Raw genomic sequence first — 19,204 nt, 5'->3', positions numbered from 1 at the left:
CTTCCACATACAGAAGTCCTGTTCCTTGGTCTGAAAGCTCCCAAACGAGCTCATAAAAATACACCAGTTACTAAGAACATGCAGCAACAAAATGTGTGTGTTTATAGTCCATGTAAGCCATCAATTTCAGCTACTTCATCACAGCAAGGCACCTAGCAAAATTCTTAGGTGGAAAAGGTGTTTATAGTGTAGCAGGAGCTATTTCAAAACAGGAAGCATACAGACTCACTGACACCGGAGGGAGCTGAGGTTTGCACTGCACAGAATTATGCACGGTAACTACCAAGCGTGAGTTGATACACGGTAGTTACAGCCACCTAACGGAACTCAGGGCTGACTGAAGGTAGTGCTTCCTTACAGTACGGGAAGTACTACCTCAGCAGTACTCCAGAGAAAAGTTCACAAGGCACCTTTGTGCAACACACAGATTCAGAGAACTGCTGGTGTTTCTGCCATGTATTTGGTCCTACCACTGCTCCACCCTACCATGATTCATATTTTGGCCAGGTGGTACTGCTACCAAATCACTGGCAAGCTGACACTCCATACTGCAACAATCACTGCTTGCACCATTTTTGCAGTAGTACTTGATCCATTGTGTAGATGCCTTGAAAGCATGAAGCCAGTAAAAAAGCTTTAGCAGCACCACCAACGGCCAGGCCACTTAATGCTCCGCTGAAAGGACACTGGAAACAAAACAAGCCAGCTGCTTTCAGAGGAACTGTACCTGATCACCTCTGTTTAGTGCAACGCAACTACTGAGCCCATAAAAGCAGTTAACACATATGAGAAGATCAGAGTAAGCTTCAAATAATGGTGGTCAAAGGCAGGAAGGGGAAGGAAACACAGAGTGGGGGAAAGAGAGAGATCTTATTCAAATAACAGTTGTTTAGAAAAAAGAAAACAGTAAGGATGATAGTTGCTGTATGTTTGTTCTTTGCCTTTTCATAAAGTTTAAGGGAAAAAACAAAGATAAAAAGGAGAAACTACTTGGTGACATTCCAGTTATCAACTGGAATCATGGCAGACTTGAGTTTTAAAAATGTATTTCCAGAAACAACCTTGCACACAGTGGGGAGATATGTCCCATAAAAGCCAAAGCAAGCTGTGTGAAAGTGGTTAGAGGAAAAGGCTCATGTCCATCACCTATCAGGTAGTGACAGAGGATGCTGTGTTGTGTTGCTGTTTTGTCTTGCTCAGGCATAAAATTCACTAAAAATGAACTTTCATGTGAAGACTACACAAAGGCCATATATTTTGAAGCAAGGTACTCTTACAAACAAATCATCCACTTAATTTTTTTAATTGGATTTTTAATGTATGCCATGCATGCCTAGGTGTGAATCTAGCAAAATTTAAAATCAGAAGAAATATTCCACAAGCTTCTGTAAACGAACAGCTTTTATGGATCTGTTCTAAGTCAAAGTAAAGTTAGCTGAGAAAACAAGCTGTGTCAGGCTAATGATTTTTTTTTCATTTGGGCCCAAAATACAGAATACATTAATATGGGCTTATCAGTATTCAGTATTCACCCATATATAATAACACGGATTCTTCAAGATAAGCTGTCTATGGACTTATTCCACTTCAGGCTTGATTTGAATGTAGTTTTCATCTAGCAGTTATCAGCATAGCCCACAAATCACTTGCACCTGACACCCACCGCCCAAGAGGTAGCACAGGACTAGTCACCACTCTGAACCTCCCTCCACTGTACAGTCACACAAGATTTCTCAAGAGAATTCCGTGTTATTACAGACAAAAACAATATGCTCAACCATTTTTCCACTATATTCTGTTAGAAAACTCTTACACTATTATTGTACCAGTTGTCAGTACAGATCATTATCTAAAAATGCACCTAAAGCTATCCCTCCACCTTGAGCCCGTCTCTGCGCAATGTTGTAACATTGTTCCTAGCCCGAGACAGGAGCATCCTGTGGCTAGGAACAGGCTCAGAGAGGTTGTGATAAGGCCATCGTAAGAACAATATACACCTGACAACCAGGCAGGATCCATAAAGATGTACACAGAAAGTACAGAGGAGAGGCCAGTAAGTCTTGAACTCCATGTATGATAGGTACTTGCCAAAATTAACAGGGACTTCAGTTCTATGGCAACATACAGATCTTCTGACACTACGATTTAAACGCACCACCAATGATGACAAGGCTATAAATTACTTTAGCTCAAGTTCTATTATAGATGCCACCTTACCATGGATAGGTGTGGATAACATTCACTGTAACACTGACTACTGATGCAAACCCAACACCTAAAAAGACACAGCGTCACCACTATCTCCCAAGCCTGATCACGGGTGCTGTTTAGCACAGCAGTGAAGGCATTTACAAGCATTTGGCTAGAGGCATCTGCCTATGGATATTCACCCATCTTGGGAGAACTTGTCCAAAAATTATTTCTGCAAGACATTTCTGTTGACATCATTGAACAACTACCTGAACTCTCAAGCTGGAAAGCAAGCTCCAAACGGACAACTCTTGGCTACACTGGCAGGTAAGTCTGAAAGAAGACAGGTTCACAAGACTGATTCTGATGCAAACTACCCCAAGTGGAGCAGCAATCCTAATCATTTATTTTACTGCTGGTATTAGGTACCATGACAGTTCAGGTGAATACAGACCAACAGGCACTGCCAGCTGAAAAATTCCAACTCTAATCCTGGCAAAAATTAAATAAAAAGCCTAGATAGACAAACACTCATAAACTAAACACGAGACTGCTTCCAGAGGTACCCACTGCTCTCCTCTTGAGTTTAGCATAAGCCACGTAGGTCAGAAAGAAGAAACTAATTGATATGCAACTTCCGGGACATGAAAGGTGACGTATGTTGTTACCAGAACTGCACAGAGGAACAGCAAAGCTGAAAAATTAGCACATTGTCAGAACAGAAAGAGGCATGATGTGAATCAATCCAGTAACTTGTGAAAAAAGTCTCAATTCTTTTTTCTAAGCAAAAAAAAAATTCTGACCTTTGTCATCATGAAATAGAATGCCTTCCTAAACCTACAGACAGACGATCTATGGCTGCCACAGCTCTTCACAAACAAAAACAGCTTGAAGTTTTTACATCTGTGGCTAGTTTCACTTACAGTACACTGAGTTCTGGCAACACTGCACTGACACAATTTTTTGTCAGCTGAGGTAGTATTAAAGCTGTTCTTTTCAAATATTTTCGGTGGCTTCTATTCCACTCTTCATCTTTTGCATTTACTTTAACTGATGTGTTACAGGGCTCTGAACGCATTTGCCAGGTGTCAGAGGTTTCTCAGTTGTAACAAAGTGAAAAATTTCCTTTTGCTGCCCATAGGGTAGAAATGACAAAATCACATCAATTTCATCTGTAACCTCCTCAAAGGATAAAACAGTAAGAAAGGAAAACGTAACTGTTCACCCAAAGGAAGGACCAAAACAGTAACAGGCAGAGGATTCTCCAGTGAGAGTCAGCAGCCTCAAAGAAATTTAGATATGGAAAAGGCAAAAAACCACTGACAGACTGTTCTAGAAGACCGAGGGGAGGGAGGAGGTCGGAAGGAGAAATGTTTGTCTCTAGCTGACTAGATCACGTAGAAGGAAGAGGTGTAACAACAGATTAAGGTACTGAACCCTTGGTCACAAGAGATAAAAGACCATGTTACACTGCAGACCAGCACTACACTGTAGAACACAGACAGGAATTTCAACTGCAAGACACTGACAATGGAAGACAAAACGTCTAACAAATCTTCCCTGTTCACTCAAGTATTTCAAATCAAAATCTACCATTTAAAAAAAAAAAAAAAAAAAGACCGCCCACGTATGAGCTTTCTTGTTCTATTCTTTACCTGGATTAAACTCAACTGCTGGTATAAAGACAGATGAAGCGATTTCCTAATATAAGATACTGACCATATCACCAACACAGCACTTTTATTTAGCTGTTACAAGTGTCACACATGGCATTACCCTCTGCTGGAACTATATACTGAACAGACACAGCTGCTGTAGCCAGCCTTGTATTACTTCCTTGTCCTAAGCTTCTTTCCCATTCTCTTGGTTCCTGCAAAAAAAAAAAAACCCAGTGGCTGACCCCTTAACTGTAACTCAAAGGAATGAAGGCAGAACAGATCTGCATTCCTTCTTTACATTTAAGTATCTTTACCACTCACAAAATGCTATCAACAATTAGCTTTGCATTAAACAAGAAATTAGTGATTCCATCACCAGGATAATTGTTACTTTTTAAATAAGCCGTTTAAGTTTTTCTATTCACCTGAAGCCTCACTGTTGTACTAAAAAAAACCACTTTCATTTGGTTTATTTCCCAAAAAATAAATAGAGCACAAGCATAAATAAACTCTAACTTTACTTTCTACAACTTTTTGTCTACTACTATAAGGAAGCAAAGCTATTCACACCCAGCAGCAATCGGCCATTCTGCACAGCTTACCATGTGCTCTCTGAAATACTTTTATCTTGTCATGGTTAAACAGTCCTTACTAGAACATGACCACGATATACAGCTTTTAAATGTCTCTCCCGCACAGAGAGTAAGGGAAAGCGAGGAACTGAAGAACTGCTTCGTGTAACCACGCGGTGCAGTCAGCTATCAGCCAGTTACGGCTCCAAAGCAAGGCTTAGCGAGAAGGAAAGCAGTAACATAAAGTCAGCAATGCTCTAAACCTACCTGTTGATGCCACAGCTCAGGTCTACCCTCCACTTCCCAGCTTTCCCTGCCAGCTCCCACCCCTCCTCAGCACCGGTTTCCACAGCGCAGAGTAAGCCCCGCACTCCCCCTTCCGCTGCCCGCCCCGCTCCCGAGGAGGGCGGCCGGCCGGCCGCTGAAGCCCCGTCTCAGCCCCCGTCCCGTCCCGTCCCGCCCGGGGCGCGCCCCCCGCCAGCCGCCCGCCCCCCCCCCCCCCGCCCCTCCGGGCCGCGGGCTGCGCCCACCTCCCCCCGCCGCCCCGCGCCGCCAGCAGCGCCGCCCAGAGGCGGCACCGCTCGCACCCGCCCCCACGGCCCGGCGGCCGCGGCGCCCCGACACCGCCGCCCCGGAGGGGCCCAGCCGCGCCCCGCCACCGCCGGCGGGGAGCGGGGAGGGTGCCCGCCGGCCGCCCTGCCCTCCCCTCCACCTCCGCCCCGCTCACCTTGGGGAAGGTGCCCTCCCGCCGGGGGCTCTTCGGGTGGTCGAAGTGGCCGCGGTCCAGCATCAGGTAGAGGGAGAAGATCACCACGCAGAAGACCGCGCTGCCGAACACCGTGAACTGCCGGCTCAGCTTCATCTCCGCGGCCGCCCGGCCGGCCCCGCCGCCGCCGCCGTGCTCCTCCCGCCGCGGCCGGCGCTCCCGGGCCCCACTCGCCGCCCCGCGCTCGGAAGGGGAAGTTCTCCCGCCGCGGCGGGCGCTGGGGACCCCAGGCGCCGCCGACCCCTGCGCGGGGCAGCCCCAAGTCTTCTCCGGAGAAGTGCGAGAAGTTGCGCCTCCCCCACTCCCCGCCCGCTGCGCCGGGGCGGAGAGCCCTGCCGAGAGCCGGCCGCCGCGGCGAGCCCAGAGTTTCCGGCAGCAGATCGCGTTCCCGGGCAGGCGAGCGCCCAGCGGGGAAGTGGCGACGGCAGCGCTGCGGGGCCGACCGAGCGCCGCTGCTGCCCCCTCCCTTCCTCCTCCTCCTCCTCCTCCTCCGGCCGCCTGACTAGCCGCCCCGCTCCCCCTCGTTGCCGGCAAGCGGCGCCGGAGTCTGGCGCCTCCTCCGCCGCCCGGCGGCCAGAGCGCTGCCGCTGCCGCCGCCGCCGCAGCACCGCGGGCCGCCGCGCACACGCTCCGCGCCCAAACAGCCGCGGCCGCCGCCGCCGCCGCCGCCGCGCGCCGCGCTCCGCCCCCGCGCGCCCGGGCGGGTGGGCGGCGCCGCGCGCGTGTCACGGGCGCGGCACCGCCCCCAGCGGCCCGCACCGCCCCAGCGCCGCGGGGGTAGCGCGCGCGGGGCGGCCGTTGGGGGCGGTGCTGCCCCCCGGCGGCGCGAGGGGCCGCAGCCGCCGCCGCCGCCGCTTCCCCTCGGCCGCGGCGCTGCCGTGAGGAGGAGGGGCCCGCGCCCCCGCTTCGGCGCGGCAGGGCCGGCCCGGAGCTGCTTCCCGCCGGGCGGCGCGGGGACGGCTGCCCTGCGGCGGCGGCCGCTCGGAGGCGCCGCGGAACGGCCTCCCTGCGCTCGCCGCCGCCCCGTCGTCGGCAGGCGGTGTGCGGCAGCCTCCGCCGAGGGGAGTGAGGAGGCTGGAGGGGGAAGCGAGGGGAGCCTTGGGCCTCCGCCGCCCTTCCCGGGCCTTGCCGTGCGCCACTGCAGAGCGGGGAGCGGCGGCCGGGGGGAGGAAGGGGGGTGTGGGGTGACTGCCGGCACCGAACGAGCCCCCGTATGCCCGCGTTGTTTGGCCAAGACCCGTCGTGCCTCGCCATACGAGTCCTGTTCCTCCACCAACAGCATTAGGCGCGTTTGTGGGCCGCTGTCGAGCTCCAGCTTGGGTCAGGCTTTTCTGCGCCTGAGTGAGTAGCAAGCTTCGTGAAAAGCACCGCATGTGCCCGTAGGAAGGGGTCACAGCTGTAACGGACTGGGCGAGGGCCTGCCATTCAGACTGCCCCACTCCTCCATTGCAGCCTTTAGCTGCTTCCAATTTTCATACATTTAGTCTGCTCAGGTTTGAAAATGTTCGTGCCTGGTGTCTGCTTCTGACCAATGTTTTGGGGAAGTACTTAACTTCCGAATCATTGGCTGCTGTTGAGAACTAGACACATGCTGAAAACATCTCTTACCACTGTGTGTGTGCTTTTTTTTTAAGGACTGTCGTTGAGACATACCCCCACTACTTGAAGTCAGGATGTATGTGTTGGCACTGCTACTTTCTTTTCCTTTTCCATGCAAATCCCTCCAAAGTTGTTGAAACTGCAATAACACACAAAAATTTCGCCAATTAATTTCAGTGGACTTTTGCAGGAGCAGAGAGGCTTAAATTGTTGCTAAGTTTCTCCATGTTCGGAGCTTGTTCCGATATCTTAGAGAACCTACTTGAAGGCTCAGTTATTCATAACTTCTCCTTCCCTTTCTCCCACTGGACAAAAAGTTAAAGTGTTTGATTCTGGCTTTGAAAGGCAGTACAGGACTCCTGCAGTTACTGGCTATGGACGTTACGAGCTACCGTGGTGGGAATTGCTGACAGCAGAGAAACTGCGTCTCTCATACATGGTGCATTATTGGGCACACTGGCTGCATTTAAGATTTTTTAATGCAGGGGAGTCTGAAAGAGAGGTTGAAGAGAGCAGCAGCTGAGCAGTGGGGACAATACAGGGAATAACCTGGGGAAGGACAAAAAGATGGGGGCCAGCATAGGAATGGAAAGGGACTGACAACCGGGGAAAGCTAGGAATAAGAGATGAAGCAGGTTAGGGGACAGAATGACAGTGCAAGGACACAATGCTCCGTGTCAGGCAAAATAGAGGAAAGATGCAGATGGACCTCCTACAGAATCTGGAATAAAACCCAGGGATTTTGAAACCTGACATTACTGTGCTGTTAAGCAAAAAGCTGTAAACACAAGAATCTTACCATTTCACATTTGCTCTATTCCCCCTCTAGTGGTAGATCCCCACAGAAAATAACAATGCTTCTTACTCCATTTTTTGTTTTGTTAGCGGAGTTCAGATACCTTCGTGAATCCAAAAATCCAACTTTGCCGTGATCTATGTAAGATGTCATTTCCAAATTTATTTTTTCTTAAGAGGGAAATTATATTTAAATCTACAGTAAACTAACTCTAAGATTACAAAAAATGGCCTCAGGATTTGGGGTACATGTTACTAAGGTTGACTCTGAAGCCTTTGTTCATCTTGTGCATGATCAGGTACTATTTTTCCTCTTTTTTTTCATGTAATATTCAGTTGATTCACTGAACAGGGTAACAAGGTGCCTAGAGGAAAAAACAAGACTGTGAACAAGCCGGTCCACTGTAGACCTTCTGTTTGCTTGTTCAAAAAGTCAGAAACTGTTTGATGAATGAGACGAGTACTGCAGAGAGACAGTAGTGGTCAGGTGGCTAAGAGAACAAATATTGCCACGGACAATCAGACCCTGTTCTCCTCTCTGTTAGAGGGTTTCTGGGTGATACTAAGTCACACGAACTGAAATACCTACAGAAATCTGGTAAGGATTCTTTGCTTTCTGGGTTCTTTCTCAAGACATACATGATCTAAATTGCAGAAATATGCAGAATTCACATTTGCAGCTGAGGCCAATGAAAGCGATGAGCTTAGAGCTTTACTCACAAGGATCTTTTACACATAAAACTGTAATGTTTGGAATAAATTCTGATTTCTTAGAACATCATTGAACTGTAAGGAAATCAACCATTCTACTCTCGGTTCACTGTTTCAATGGAGTATAGGGAGTAATATGAGAGGTCACAACTTAAGATTACAGTAAAACCGTATTCTGAATCACAATAGTTTCAGTGAGAGCAGTCTGAATAATCCGGGGGTTAAGAGGAAAGTAATATCTGGTCTTACACCTTAAAGCTGTGTCATAATGTATATTAGTTTGAGGGGGCAAATGCAGGTTACTTTAAAACTGTGTCATAATGTATGTATGGACCAATTCAGGTTTTCTAGGCAACATTGTGGCACGTTGTTTTCTCCATGTTTGATTTTGCAACTCTTCCTATTCTTGTGATTGGTGATTTTTTTTCGGTGACAGTTAACATTAGATATCATTACCTGTTTAGATACATGCTCTGTTCTGTTTTGTTAGACATACTGTAGTATTCTAATGTTTAATAGCTGATAAATAAGAATATATCTTCTGTAGAATGAGGGACACAGCTAATCAACATTAGCTGTGTGTCTAAGAATGAAAATTCTGGTCTAACGTCAATAAATCTGGTATGGGTGGTATCAAGGACAAGAATGACAAAGTTTTCAGTTCTGGTTTGGGGTTTGTTTTTTTTTCCTTTCACACATAAGGTGAAATGGATATCAGTACTACACAGTATTAAAACCTATGCAGAGTTCTGATTCTCCTAGAGATGTAGTGCTAGGCCAAAAAAATTCTTCTCAAGTAGAATTCAGGTTCCTTTTTTAGATGCCTGAATTATGATACAGAGGGGATAAGGAGAAGTGTTAGCCTCAGAAGTAAGGCTTAAAAACCTAGAGCTGTTCAAACACCTGGGCAGTCAACAGGAAACACTGAAGACAATTGTTTGTGTAAAACTTTTCCCATGATTCAGGTATATTAGTAAGAGACTGGAAATGTATATTTTCATCTACTTAGGCTCTGTAATTTTGATTTTTCTGTTGAATACAGATGTTCATAGTTTATTTTTCGAAGATATACTATTTCCACTTTTGAAGTGTGGAAGGAAGAATATGGTGATGCTGACCACATTTGTAAACTAGCTGTGTTTACTCAAGGCTTTATATACATATCTGTGTATGAAGCCATAAATAAATACATATTTTATATATATATATATATTTATATATGTGTGTAGTCCACGTATTATGTCAATATTATCTATGTGTACATACACACACATTTTGTGTGTTGAAACATTTCAGTACTGGCAAGAATACACTGTTTGAACTTTGGTCTCCTTTTTTCTCCTGCCAGTAACCTGTGCACTAGGCTACAGTATAGAAGGTGGACATAGCAGTGTTTCCAACATAGTTTTTTTTCTTTTTTTCTTCTTTTTGTTTTAGTTATGTATCAAGAATTGCATTTTGTGAAGGACTTGCTTGCTATATCTTCAGAGTTATGCCTGTGTTTTTTCTACCCTTTTAGGGTTAGATGGGAACCTGGATACTGAGGTTGGGACAAACTTATATGGAAGTGCAGAACCAGAGCTGTAGTCATATGAAGAAGTCTCATCTTAAATACAGATATGTCTTAAGCCATAGGCACCTGCTGAGTGGATATTTTTAGATCTCAGGTTTGGATTTGGGGACCTAAAGTTTGTCTAATGCCTTCCTTAGATGCCAAACTCTTGTTCTGGATCTAGCCTCTAGTAGCAAACAGAGGAAACAAGTTTTTCAACAGTTGTTTTCTTACTGACCAGGCTGATGGTATCTCAATTCATTTTCCACTACAGACTACGGAAACCTTATCTCTGGCTGTTAAGAAACTGTACAGTCAAGTAAACTCCATATGTGAAGGGATCTAGCATCCAAACAAGGAAGAAAATATAGAAGTATTATACAAGTATAACTTTTACAACTTTCTTAACTGCAAGCTAACTTGTAAGAGTGGATCAACATATAATTATTGTTGTTAATAGTATTGTAAAAAAAACTATTGTAAAAAAATCTGTGAAAGTATGTACTGACAGAAGTGTGGTTCTACACCAAGACAATGAATATTAAATCATGAGATTAAAGATGGTATGTCTATTTTAAAATGTATATAACTTCTATAATGAATATATATATACCTTTAGTTCTTAGAGACAAGTTATTTTGGTCAGGGCATTGTAAGTGTATCATCATGATATAAAACCATTATTGTTGGATTGGACAAGTGATTAATAGTTGCTTATCTGAAAACTGTAACTAGCCTCAGATGTCTGCAGGAACATAGGATTTGGAAAACTTTGCATGTCATCTTCAAGAAACTGATTTTTCTTATTTGCTTCTTGAATTAAATGCTCTTACATTAACATCCATCCTTTGTAGCAACAGCTGCAATATAAGAAAAGGAGACAGTTTCTTAAATCCATAACATACTGGGTTTGATGTTATATTGCTGAGTATGTTACAGAGGGCTAGAACATTTTCAGTTTGCCTAAGATATTTCTTGCTGGAAATGGAACTCAGTGTTGTTGTTTTACATTCTAAAACAGTTGTGGTTGTTCTGAAATTTTTATTTCTTCTGAGGTTCCCTTGTATACTAAGCTTTTTGTGAGTGTTTTTTAATAATACAAAAACAACAGAGGTAATAGCAGCACATGCATATATGCATGACACTATAATGGGGGGAACCTGCAAGGCATAATAATTATGGATAGTATATTCTGATGTACAGATACAAGTGCATAAGTGAGAAGAATTCACCTTTATCATAATCTGTCCTCAAGACTTGAGATCCTCCCTGCCCTTCTTTGCTTTTTTCCACCGGTGTTAAGCATATGTATTCTTAGGATTTATATTTGGTACAAATTGCAGATGACACCAAACTGGGCGGGAGTGTTGATCTGCTTGAGGGTAGGATGGCCCTGCAGAGGGATATGGACAGGCTGGATCAATGGGCTGAGGCCAACTGTATGAGGTTCAACAAGGGCAAGTGCCAAGTCCTGCACTTGGGTCACAACCACCCCATGCAACGCTACAGGCTTGGGGAAGAGTGGCTGGAAAGCTGCCTGGTGGGATGGAAAAGGACCTGGGGGTGTTGGTCGACAGCCGGCTGAACATGAGCCAGCAGTGTGCCCAAGTAGCCAAGAAGGCCAACAGCATCCTGGCTTGTATCAGGAATAGTGTGGCCAGCAGGAGCAAGGAGGTGATTGTCTCCCTGGACTCGGCGCTGGTGAGGCTGCACCTGGAATACTGTGTCCAGTTTTGGGCCCCTCACTACAAGAAGGACACTGAGTTGCTGGAGCGTTTTCAGAGAAGGGCAATGAAGCTGGTGAAGAGTCTGGAGCACAGGTCTTATGAGGAGCAGCTGAGGGAACTGGGGTTGTTTAGTCTGGAGAAGAGGAGGCTGAGCGGAAACCTTATCACTCTCTACAGCTACCTGTAGTGAGGTGGGTGTTGGTCTGTTCTCCCAAGTAGTTAGCGACAAGACGAGAGGAAATGGGCTCAAGCTGTGTCAGGGGAGGTTTAGATTGGATATTAGGAAAAATTTCTTCATGGAAAGGGTGCTCAAGCATTGGAAGAGGCTGCCCAGAGAGGTGGTGGAGTCCCCATCCCTGGAAGTGTTCAAAAAATGGGTAGATGTGGCACTCTGGGACATGGTTTAGTGGGCATGGTGGTGTTGGGTTGATGGTTGGAATGATGATCTTAGAGATCCTTTCCAACCTTAATGATTCCTAGTTTTTACTTTCATTAAAAAATAATCCAGCCACCAAGCCAGGAAACATGAAATTGCTACTCTACCCTTAATTGGTTTAGTGGTAGACTTGGTAATGTTAGGTTAATGGTTGGACTGGATGATCTTAAAGGTCTTTTCCAACCTGAACAATGCTATGATTCTATGAAATGGACATAACGAGGGACAATTCTTATTTTCATTTTCTTAGGAAACTTAGCTTATCTGAACATACATTCCTTTTTCCTTTCCCACTTCAGTAACTTTTCAACCTGTGGATGCAGTAAACTGCATTGGACAAAGATGGAATATTAAAACCACTTAATTTCTCAGAAACATATGAGAAGTGGTGGCTGGGATACAGTAAGTGACAAAACTACGCAGATATTGACCATCCAAGAATACGTTGCTCAGAACATGCACAGCTTATACTGCCTTTGCCCATAACCTCACTGGAAGGCACAGGGAGGAAATCAAGGCACCATGGGAGGAAAAGATAGCTAAAATGTTGTGTGAAGGAAGAAAGGAAGAGAGTAAACTGCAAATATTGTAAGGAACAAATGCAGGAAAAACAGCAGGAACATGGAGGGGGAGCAAGACTACTGTGACTGGAGATGTTTACTATTTTAGATACAGCTGTAGAAAACTATAATGCATTAGCTGTTCATGGAGTAACTCGATCAAGTTAGAATTATTGCAAGCTTCCTTCTTTCTTTTCTGTTTCTTTCACCCTTGCTGTTCACTCTCCTTCCCTTTTCTCTTTCCCTTTTCTCTTTCCCTTTTCCCTTCCTCTTGCCCTTCCCCTTTTTAAACCAACAAGGCCTCATATTCCTGACAGTCTATTTTTATTTGATGTTTCCTCAATGTCAGATCAATCACTTCTATTTAAATACAAATGAAAAATCAACCAGGAAACAGTTTAGCAGTTCCTCATTGCCTACTATTAGTATCATGTGGCAGTACTTGCCAGTCTTTGCATTTATTGAAGGTGTAAGGCTCCAGACTGCAAAAATCAATGAACTTCCCAAGCAGTCAGGTCATTCTTCTCTAAAATATTAGTAACTAGTGAAGGAAAATAAGGCATTGCTTTCACCTCCATTGAATTTCTTTGCTTGTTTTTGGCATATAACTTTTAAATATTGTGTTTGATCACTTGATTGAATCAAGGACCAGAATCATGTAAATTTTATGTAAATCATTAGTGTGTGTATATATATAGAGAGAGATTTAAACACTGGTGGCTTTAGAATTAGGCTGCATTGGCCTAGTATAGATCTTGAAACACTATATAACAGTGGAACATGAGCAATTAACAAAGCCTCTCGTATTTTCTGAAGTGAATTGCTGCAGAAATTTAGTTTTATAAGGTACTTGTATATCTCTGGGGTTTTTTATTCCCTTACATACAGAAGTTGCCTCCAGCTGCTTTTAGAGTGCATGGTTTTAAATATATGTTTACAGTTTCTGTCTTTATTTAACAATATATTATTTAGGTTAGAGAGGAAAAAATGGCATGGTACTTCTTTTTTAAGATCAGAACGTTGAAACTGCATCTATGCAGAAAGTTAATGTAGGGGCTGACAATCGATTACTTCTGTTCTGTTATCCTGATAGGCTAAGTAACTCAATCGTTATATTAATCTATTATAGATTGCACTAAACTGCAAAAGCATAGAATAGAACAATGCTAAATGCATGCCCATGAAGATTCATGACCCTCTCAAACCCATGGAGGACTTTTTTTTTGTCTACAGACAACAGTGCTGACCGTTCTTACAGGTCAAATTAGAACTTTATGATCCCTCTCACCAAATGCTGTCTGACACATTTTTCCAAGCTTTTTCATGAACCATATGTCTTAACCTCTGTAAAGGATGTTTGCCTTGAGCACTGAATTAATTTTTCCTAATGGATGACCAGTTTGCCCACTAACTGCAACAAAGCCCTTTTCTACTGGAGAACCTTGAAGTGAACAGTCCTGCTGTAATCCTAGATGGGCTGAGTCAAAACAGCTGGATTCTACAGGGCAGATAGCTTCACAACAAATGTTAATTTGATGAGCACGGCATGCCAAAAATCAAAAAGTTAGCTTCAAAGATCTGAAAGTAAGCCGTGACAAGCCACATTTCGTTAGGTCTGGCTGAAGGTGTGTAAGCCCACATGAAAGCTTACTGAAGTTGTTACAGAATAATAATATGCCATTCTACAACACGGAACACTCAAATAATTTTTAATGACAAAAAAATAATAAATTGGTTTTGGACAAGCCTGTTCATTCATGATGAATCTAACCATTACACAATGTATCAATGTATTTTTACAAAGTGAAAGAATGCCTTCTTTCTTTGCTGAATGCTATTGGATATCTGGTTTTTATTTGTGTACTTAGTCATATCTTTAATTATATGGACATTGTCTAAAACACAATAAAAACATAAGAAATAATGAACAATGTATCCGCTACACATATATTCTCAAAATAAAAGCTGATTCAGTATTCAACACAAAGCAAAGATGGAGCACAGAGAGAGAAGCTTTTATTGTAAACAATGCAGCACTGGCTTTAAGAGTAAAGCATAGGCTGAGGTAAGGAAAGAAAATCTGAGCATTGTGGAACAGAACTCTTCCAGTGTCATTCAGTTCTCAAGAAATATAGTGATCAGAGCTATTATGTAATACTATGGTTACATCTCCAAAACAGGTACAGTCAGTTTTCTGCACCTTCATGTATCCTAAATATGCTAAATACCATCTCTAGAAAGCATAACAGGAAGGCAGTATTTAATGAAAGATAAAGAACATAGTGTTATCCTGATTTTTCTCAGAATTAGCCATAGCTGGCAAACCATTCTGGGAACTGCAAATCTTTAAGTGCAAACATAGTTTAAGGGGACTAAAGCAACAATTAATGGGTAGAGATAATGTTCTGCATTAGCAACAGCAAAGTAAAGCACAATGTCTCAGTTATGTTGTAAGAAGTCACGTAGAAATATCAGTTTAGATTTTTAATTAACTAATATTTAATGAATATTAAAAAGCAAACAGTAACAAAAATGTTCATCAGAGCAGCAAATGTTATACTTGTTAAAAAGGATGGTTACAAGTGTAAAATTAGCACTATCTACTTCAGAAAGTCTGTTTTATCATTGTAAATCTAGTAACAAAAACAAACATAAACCAAGCTTAGCTTATGTTTTGCTGTGATGTATTTGTTTAAAATATAATCTTGACCATCTGACTTAGCCTCTAAAGTACAAAAAATGGGTCAAATATCAGTGATCTATAGTCATGTAAAGATTAAATGTATCAGAGACATGTTTCATTCTTTTTGAACTTTGACCTGGGACAAAAAAGCTAATGATATTGCAACCTCACTAATGCTTTTATGCATGTTTTGAATCCATGAGTGTTAAACCATGTGCTGTGAGAAGGAAGCTGAGCACATCCACAACTCACATTATGCAGTAATAGCCTAAGTAGCCAGGATGGTGCAGAAGTACATTTGGTAGTGAATATTTTGCTATGCTTTGGAGTGATGCCTTGGAGTGTATGTGAGTATATGGCAATATGTTATTTCACGGCCCACCTTGATAGAAAATAACTGTTCATTTCTATGGAAGTTTTAGATCTTTATTTGAGGAGATAATTCACTGTAACTTCAAATGCAAACATCCCTAAGAATATGTCAGATGTTTCTAATGTTTGGTATACAAACTAATAAAATCACAGCATATATTTACAAATTTACTTTTCTTGGAATAATGTTGACACTATGGAACAAAATTTGCATATGTCTGTTGTTGCTTACTGCCTATTGAAAATAAAGCTTCAGAATTGCAGGAGCAAAGTATGGTGTATTTTCAAATGATATTCTGGTTCTTATTTTTTCCTTTGATCTCTTTTCAATTCAACTGAAAAGTACATCGTGAACAGAATATTACAAATCAACTTCACCTTTTGAGAAATACCTTTTTCTCTTGGTTGATGCAGTTGACTGCAGGCAAGAAGGTTCTGAAAAATTATCCTTAATGTGTGAGGCTCTGTACAAAGCAACCAAAAAAATTCTGTAGGCAGCCCAACTCTAAAAAGCCCGTACATTATTAAAAGGAGAAGACAAAGAAAGATGGACAAAAAATAACAAACATCACAGGAATACAGATTTCACTAGTTACATTTCTTCAGACCAAACTAATCCTTTTTGCCTTCCTAAATATCCCTAAAACCCCCTAAAATAGATACCTTTTATGCTGCCCACACATGTATCTCACAAATGTGCTAAAGATTAATTCTAACTGAAGAAAGCTAACAGTATTACACTAACCAAAGGGATGGACAGCATGTCTCCACCTGTCCCAGCACCCCCTACAGAGGGGGAGTGCTTTCCACAGACCCTGGCTGCTGCTCCGGGCTGTTTGGGGTTGCAGGAGGTAGTGGCAGCCATAACATTGCTTAGCTGGTTGAGATTTAAACAGAAACTTTTGCAGTAAATGTGTGTGTGCCTTTGTGTGTGCAGTATAAAGCAGTGGACACTTAAAGAACAAGAATGCAGAAAAAAAATACACATTAACAAGATGAGAAAATTATTATATACTGGAAAACAGAAAGAATGCCCGTTACTTTGTCAAGTACCTTGCAACTTCCTCCCACCAGCCCATTTTTGTGTTTAGACTGATTTGCCACATAGCCAACACTGTCAGCAAGGAGATAGATGGCCTGCTAAGGGCTACTGGGCAGCAAGACCCCTGTGCAAAAACTCTGTAGGATGTTGAAGTGTTAACTTAAAAAACAAAACAGAAAAAAGGGAGTTTTTTACATGCTGTAACGTGTTGTAACAAGCTGATACGGCCCTTGCAGTACATGACCTACAACATTGTAGGTAAGCACAATACTTGGTTGCATTATTCCACTACTCCATGGCACAATTCAGAAAGAAAAACAAAGAAAGATTTTAGTACTATTTATACAGTTCTGGTGAGGATGGCTCCACAATTCCTGTGGGAAATGCACAGAGGAAGAATTTTGTAACATGGTGTCCTACAGTTACAGCATTTTAGAGTTTTAGTTTGAAAGCAAAAAGGGAAAGGTAGGAGGAAAAAGAGAAGCTGTTCTGTTGGCAGGAGAACAAATAAGACTTCGTTTCCTATCATTTGCTCCTTCTTCTTTGATTGCTGTGATTTAATAAAGGACAAGCACCATTTTCCACAGTGGTGGCATGCATTAGCCTATCTGTCCCTTAGGAAAACTTGTATGTTTAAATAGGAGTTAAGCTAACTGTGAAACTTCTCCATCAGAAGGACATTAATCAAATGTCTGTCTTCTACCTGATTGCCCATTTTTATTAATTCTGTAAGACCATAATATCTTTGTTATCATTGTTTTTCTGTAATATTTGATTGATGTTTGCTAGTCCTTTTAAATGTTATAGAAAAGAGGACACACGAGCCTTCTTACTACAGAATTTTATTTTTCTTTATTAAATCAGGAACAGTGCTGTGATTTTTGAGAAAATATTGTCCTCTGTCATGTAAAGATTTAATAATAAGTGTACTGCCCTCCACCACCACAGCATAGAAGATTGGAAACAAGTCCTAATAGAAATGTATGCTATCAAGTACTGCAACTATCCCCAATTCCAGTGGTCCTCAGACAGTTCATTATCAAATGGCATTAAACAGGAATCACTAAGTAGTTATGATAACATCCTGACATTGTACCTTGGCTTTTCTGTTGGTGATGTTGCATTTCTTCAGTCAATGATTAATTAGCTCATTAGCTCTTTCATCTCTGTCTTTCTACAGTGAGGAAAAATGTGTGAATGATGGGGAGGAAATTATCTCCCAATCTCCTCTCTGCTGGAAGTAACAGGGAGAGGATTGACTTCTATAGCTTTTTCTTCACGGCATGCTAACTGCATCACAAGCAATCACATGCTTGTCAACATGACCATGTCTGCTCCATAACCACATTGCCAATGTCAGCAAGATACAAGACTCATTTGGCACTCTCTGTGGTGATGACAAGAAATACAGGTGCCTGATCTGCATACAGAAATTCACACTGTATCATTTTATTCTTGCATTTGTAAGAGCTGGATTTAATTTGCCTGCTCAGGTTTATCATCATAGAAGGAAACTGTTCAAGTCAAGAAATGTCACTTCATTGAATTCACATGCTGCAGGTATGAATCTTTGCCTTTGTAATTATTAGGACCAAGATCTGCTTTTCAGAAGGGAAATCAGTTCTGAGGAGTTTGTGTTGATTTTATGTTTCATAACTTCATTCATTTTATTGCTGGAAGGCAAGAGCAGAAATTACAAAGCTTGCTTAAGGGACAGAGAAAATGGAGATGCAAAAGCTTTATAGTAGTGTAACAACTGAAAAGGAGCATATGAGCATGCATATATAGATCAGGTACAAGATCTCTACAAAAACTGGGACCTCAACAGTAGGTGGGACCACTTAATGACAGAAATTTAAGACGATCAAGCATGGGCTCAGAAATTTTCCATGAAGAAAAATAAATTAAGACATTTTTATGTCTCAGTGCTTTAATGACAGTAGGCTCATTCAAAAGTATGTCTTGTATGGTAGTGGTCTTGAAGACCCTGCTCAGTGTATACTGGCAAATGAGATTTGAGGTCAGACAGGTGCTAGAAAATTCTAGTTGGTGCAATGGTGCTAGTGGTTCATGCTTGCTGTGCTTTCAGGAAACCTTAAAAAACTTTGCTGCCCTTCAGATGAAGCTTTATTTTGATGTGTGTCAACTGGATAAGAAATAATTTAACTATATGCCAACAGTGAAAGAATGTACCTTCAACAAGTTTTACAACACTTACAAGCTTGAGTGAGAATACTCTGGAAGGGATTGGTGGTTTGTCATAGAATTGCAGATAACCATTATGAGAATATTCACACTTACGCATTTAAACTGTACAGCAAAAACACTGAGGCTGAATTATGGATTTACATGGAGTATTTTTGTGCTTCTGGTTACACCAAAATTGTGTGTATTATGAACTGTGGATATTGCTTTGTATTTCATGTGCAAATTGTAGATGCCTTACAAACTAAAAATGCCTACTCTTTGCCATTGATGAAATTCTTTGGTGCCAAGAAAGTGGACATGTAGCTTGATGAAAGTATATGATAATGTAATTTT

The 19,204-nt window shown here is 42.5% G+C and overlaps 1 protein-coding gene across 2 annotated transcripts in view; it reads right to left on the bottom strand.

Moving 5' to 3' along the window:
- Positions 1 to 5,282, bottom strand: part of MAN2A1 (mannosidase alpha class 2A member 1) — a 117,376-nt gene extending 112,094 nt beyond the window's left edge. For both annotated transcript variants that reach the window (XM_075725887.1, XM_075725890.1), the window contains exon 1: positions 5,148 to 5,282. In XM_075725887.1, coding sequence (XP_075582002.1) covers positions 5,148 to 5,282 — 135 coding nt within the window. The remainder of the gene's footprint in view (positions 1 to 5,147) is intronic.
- Positions 5,283 to 19,204: the final 13,922 nt, after the last annotated feature.

The sequence above is a fragment of the Pelecanus crispus genome, chromosome Z (genome assembly GCF_030463565.1).
Source record: "Pelecanus crispus isolate bPelCri1 chromosome Z, bPelCri1.pri, whole genome shotgun sequence".
Taxonomy (NCBI): Eukaryota; Metazoa; Chordata; class Aves; order Pelecaniformes; family Pelecanidae; genus Pelecanus; species Pelecanus crispus.
Note: the sequence above shows the minus strand (reverse complement) of the source record. Positions and strands in the feature narration are given on the sequence as shown.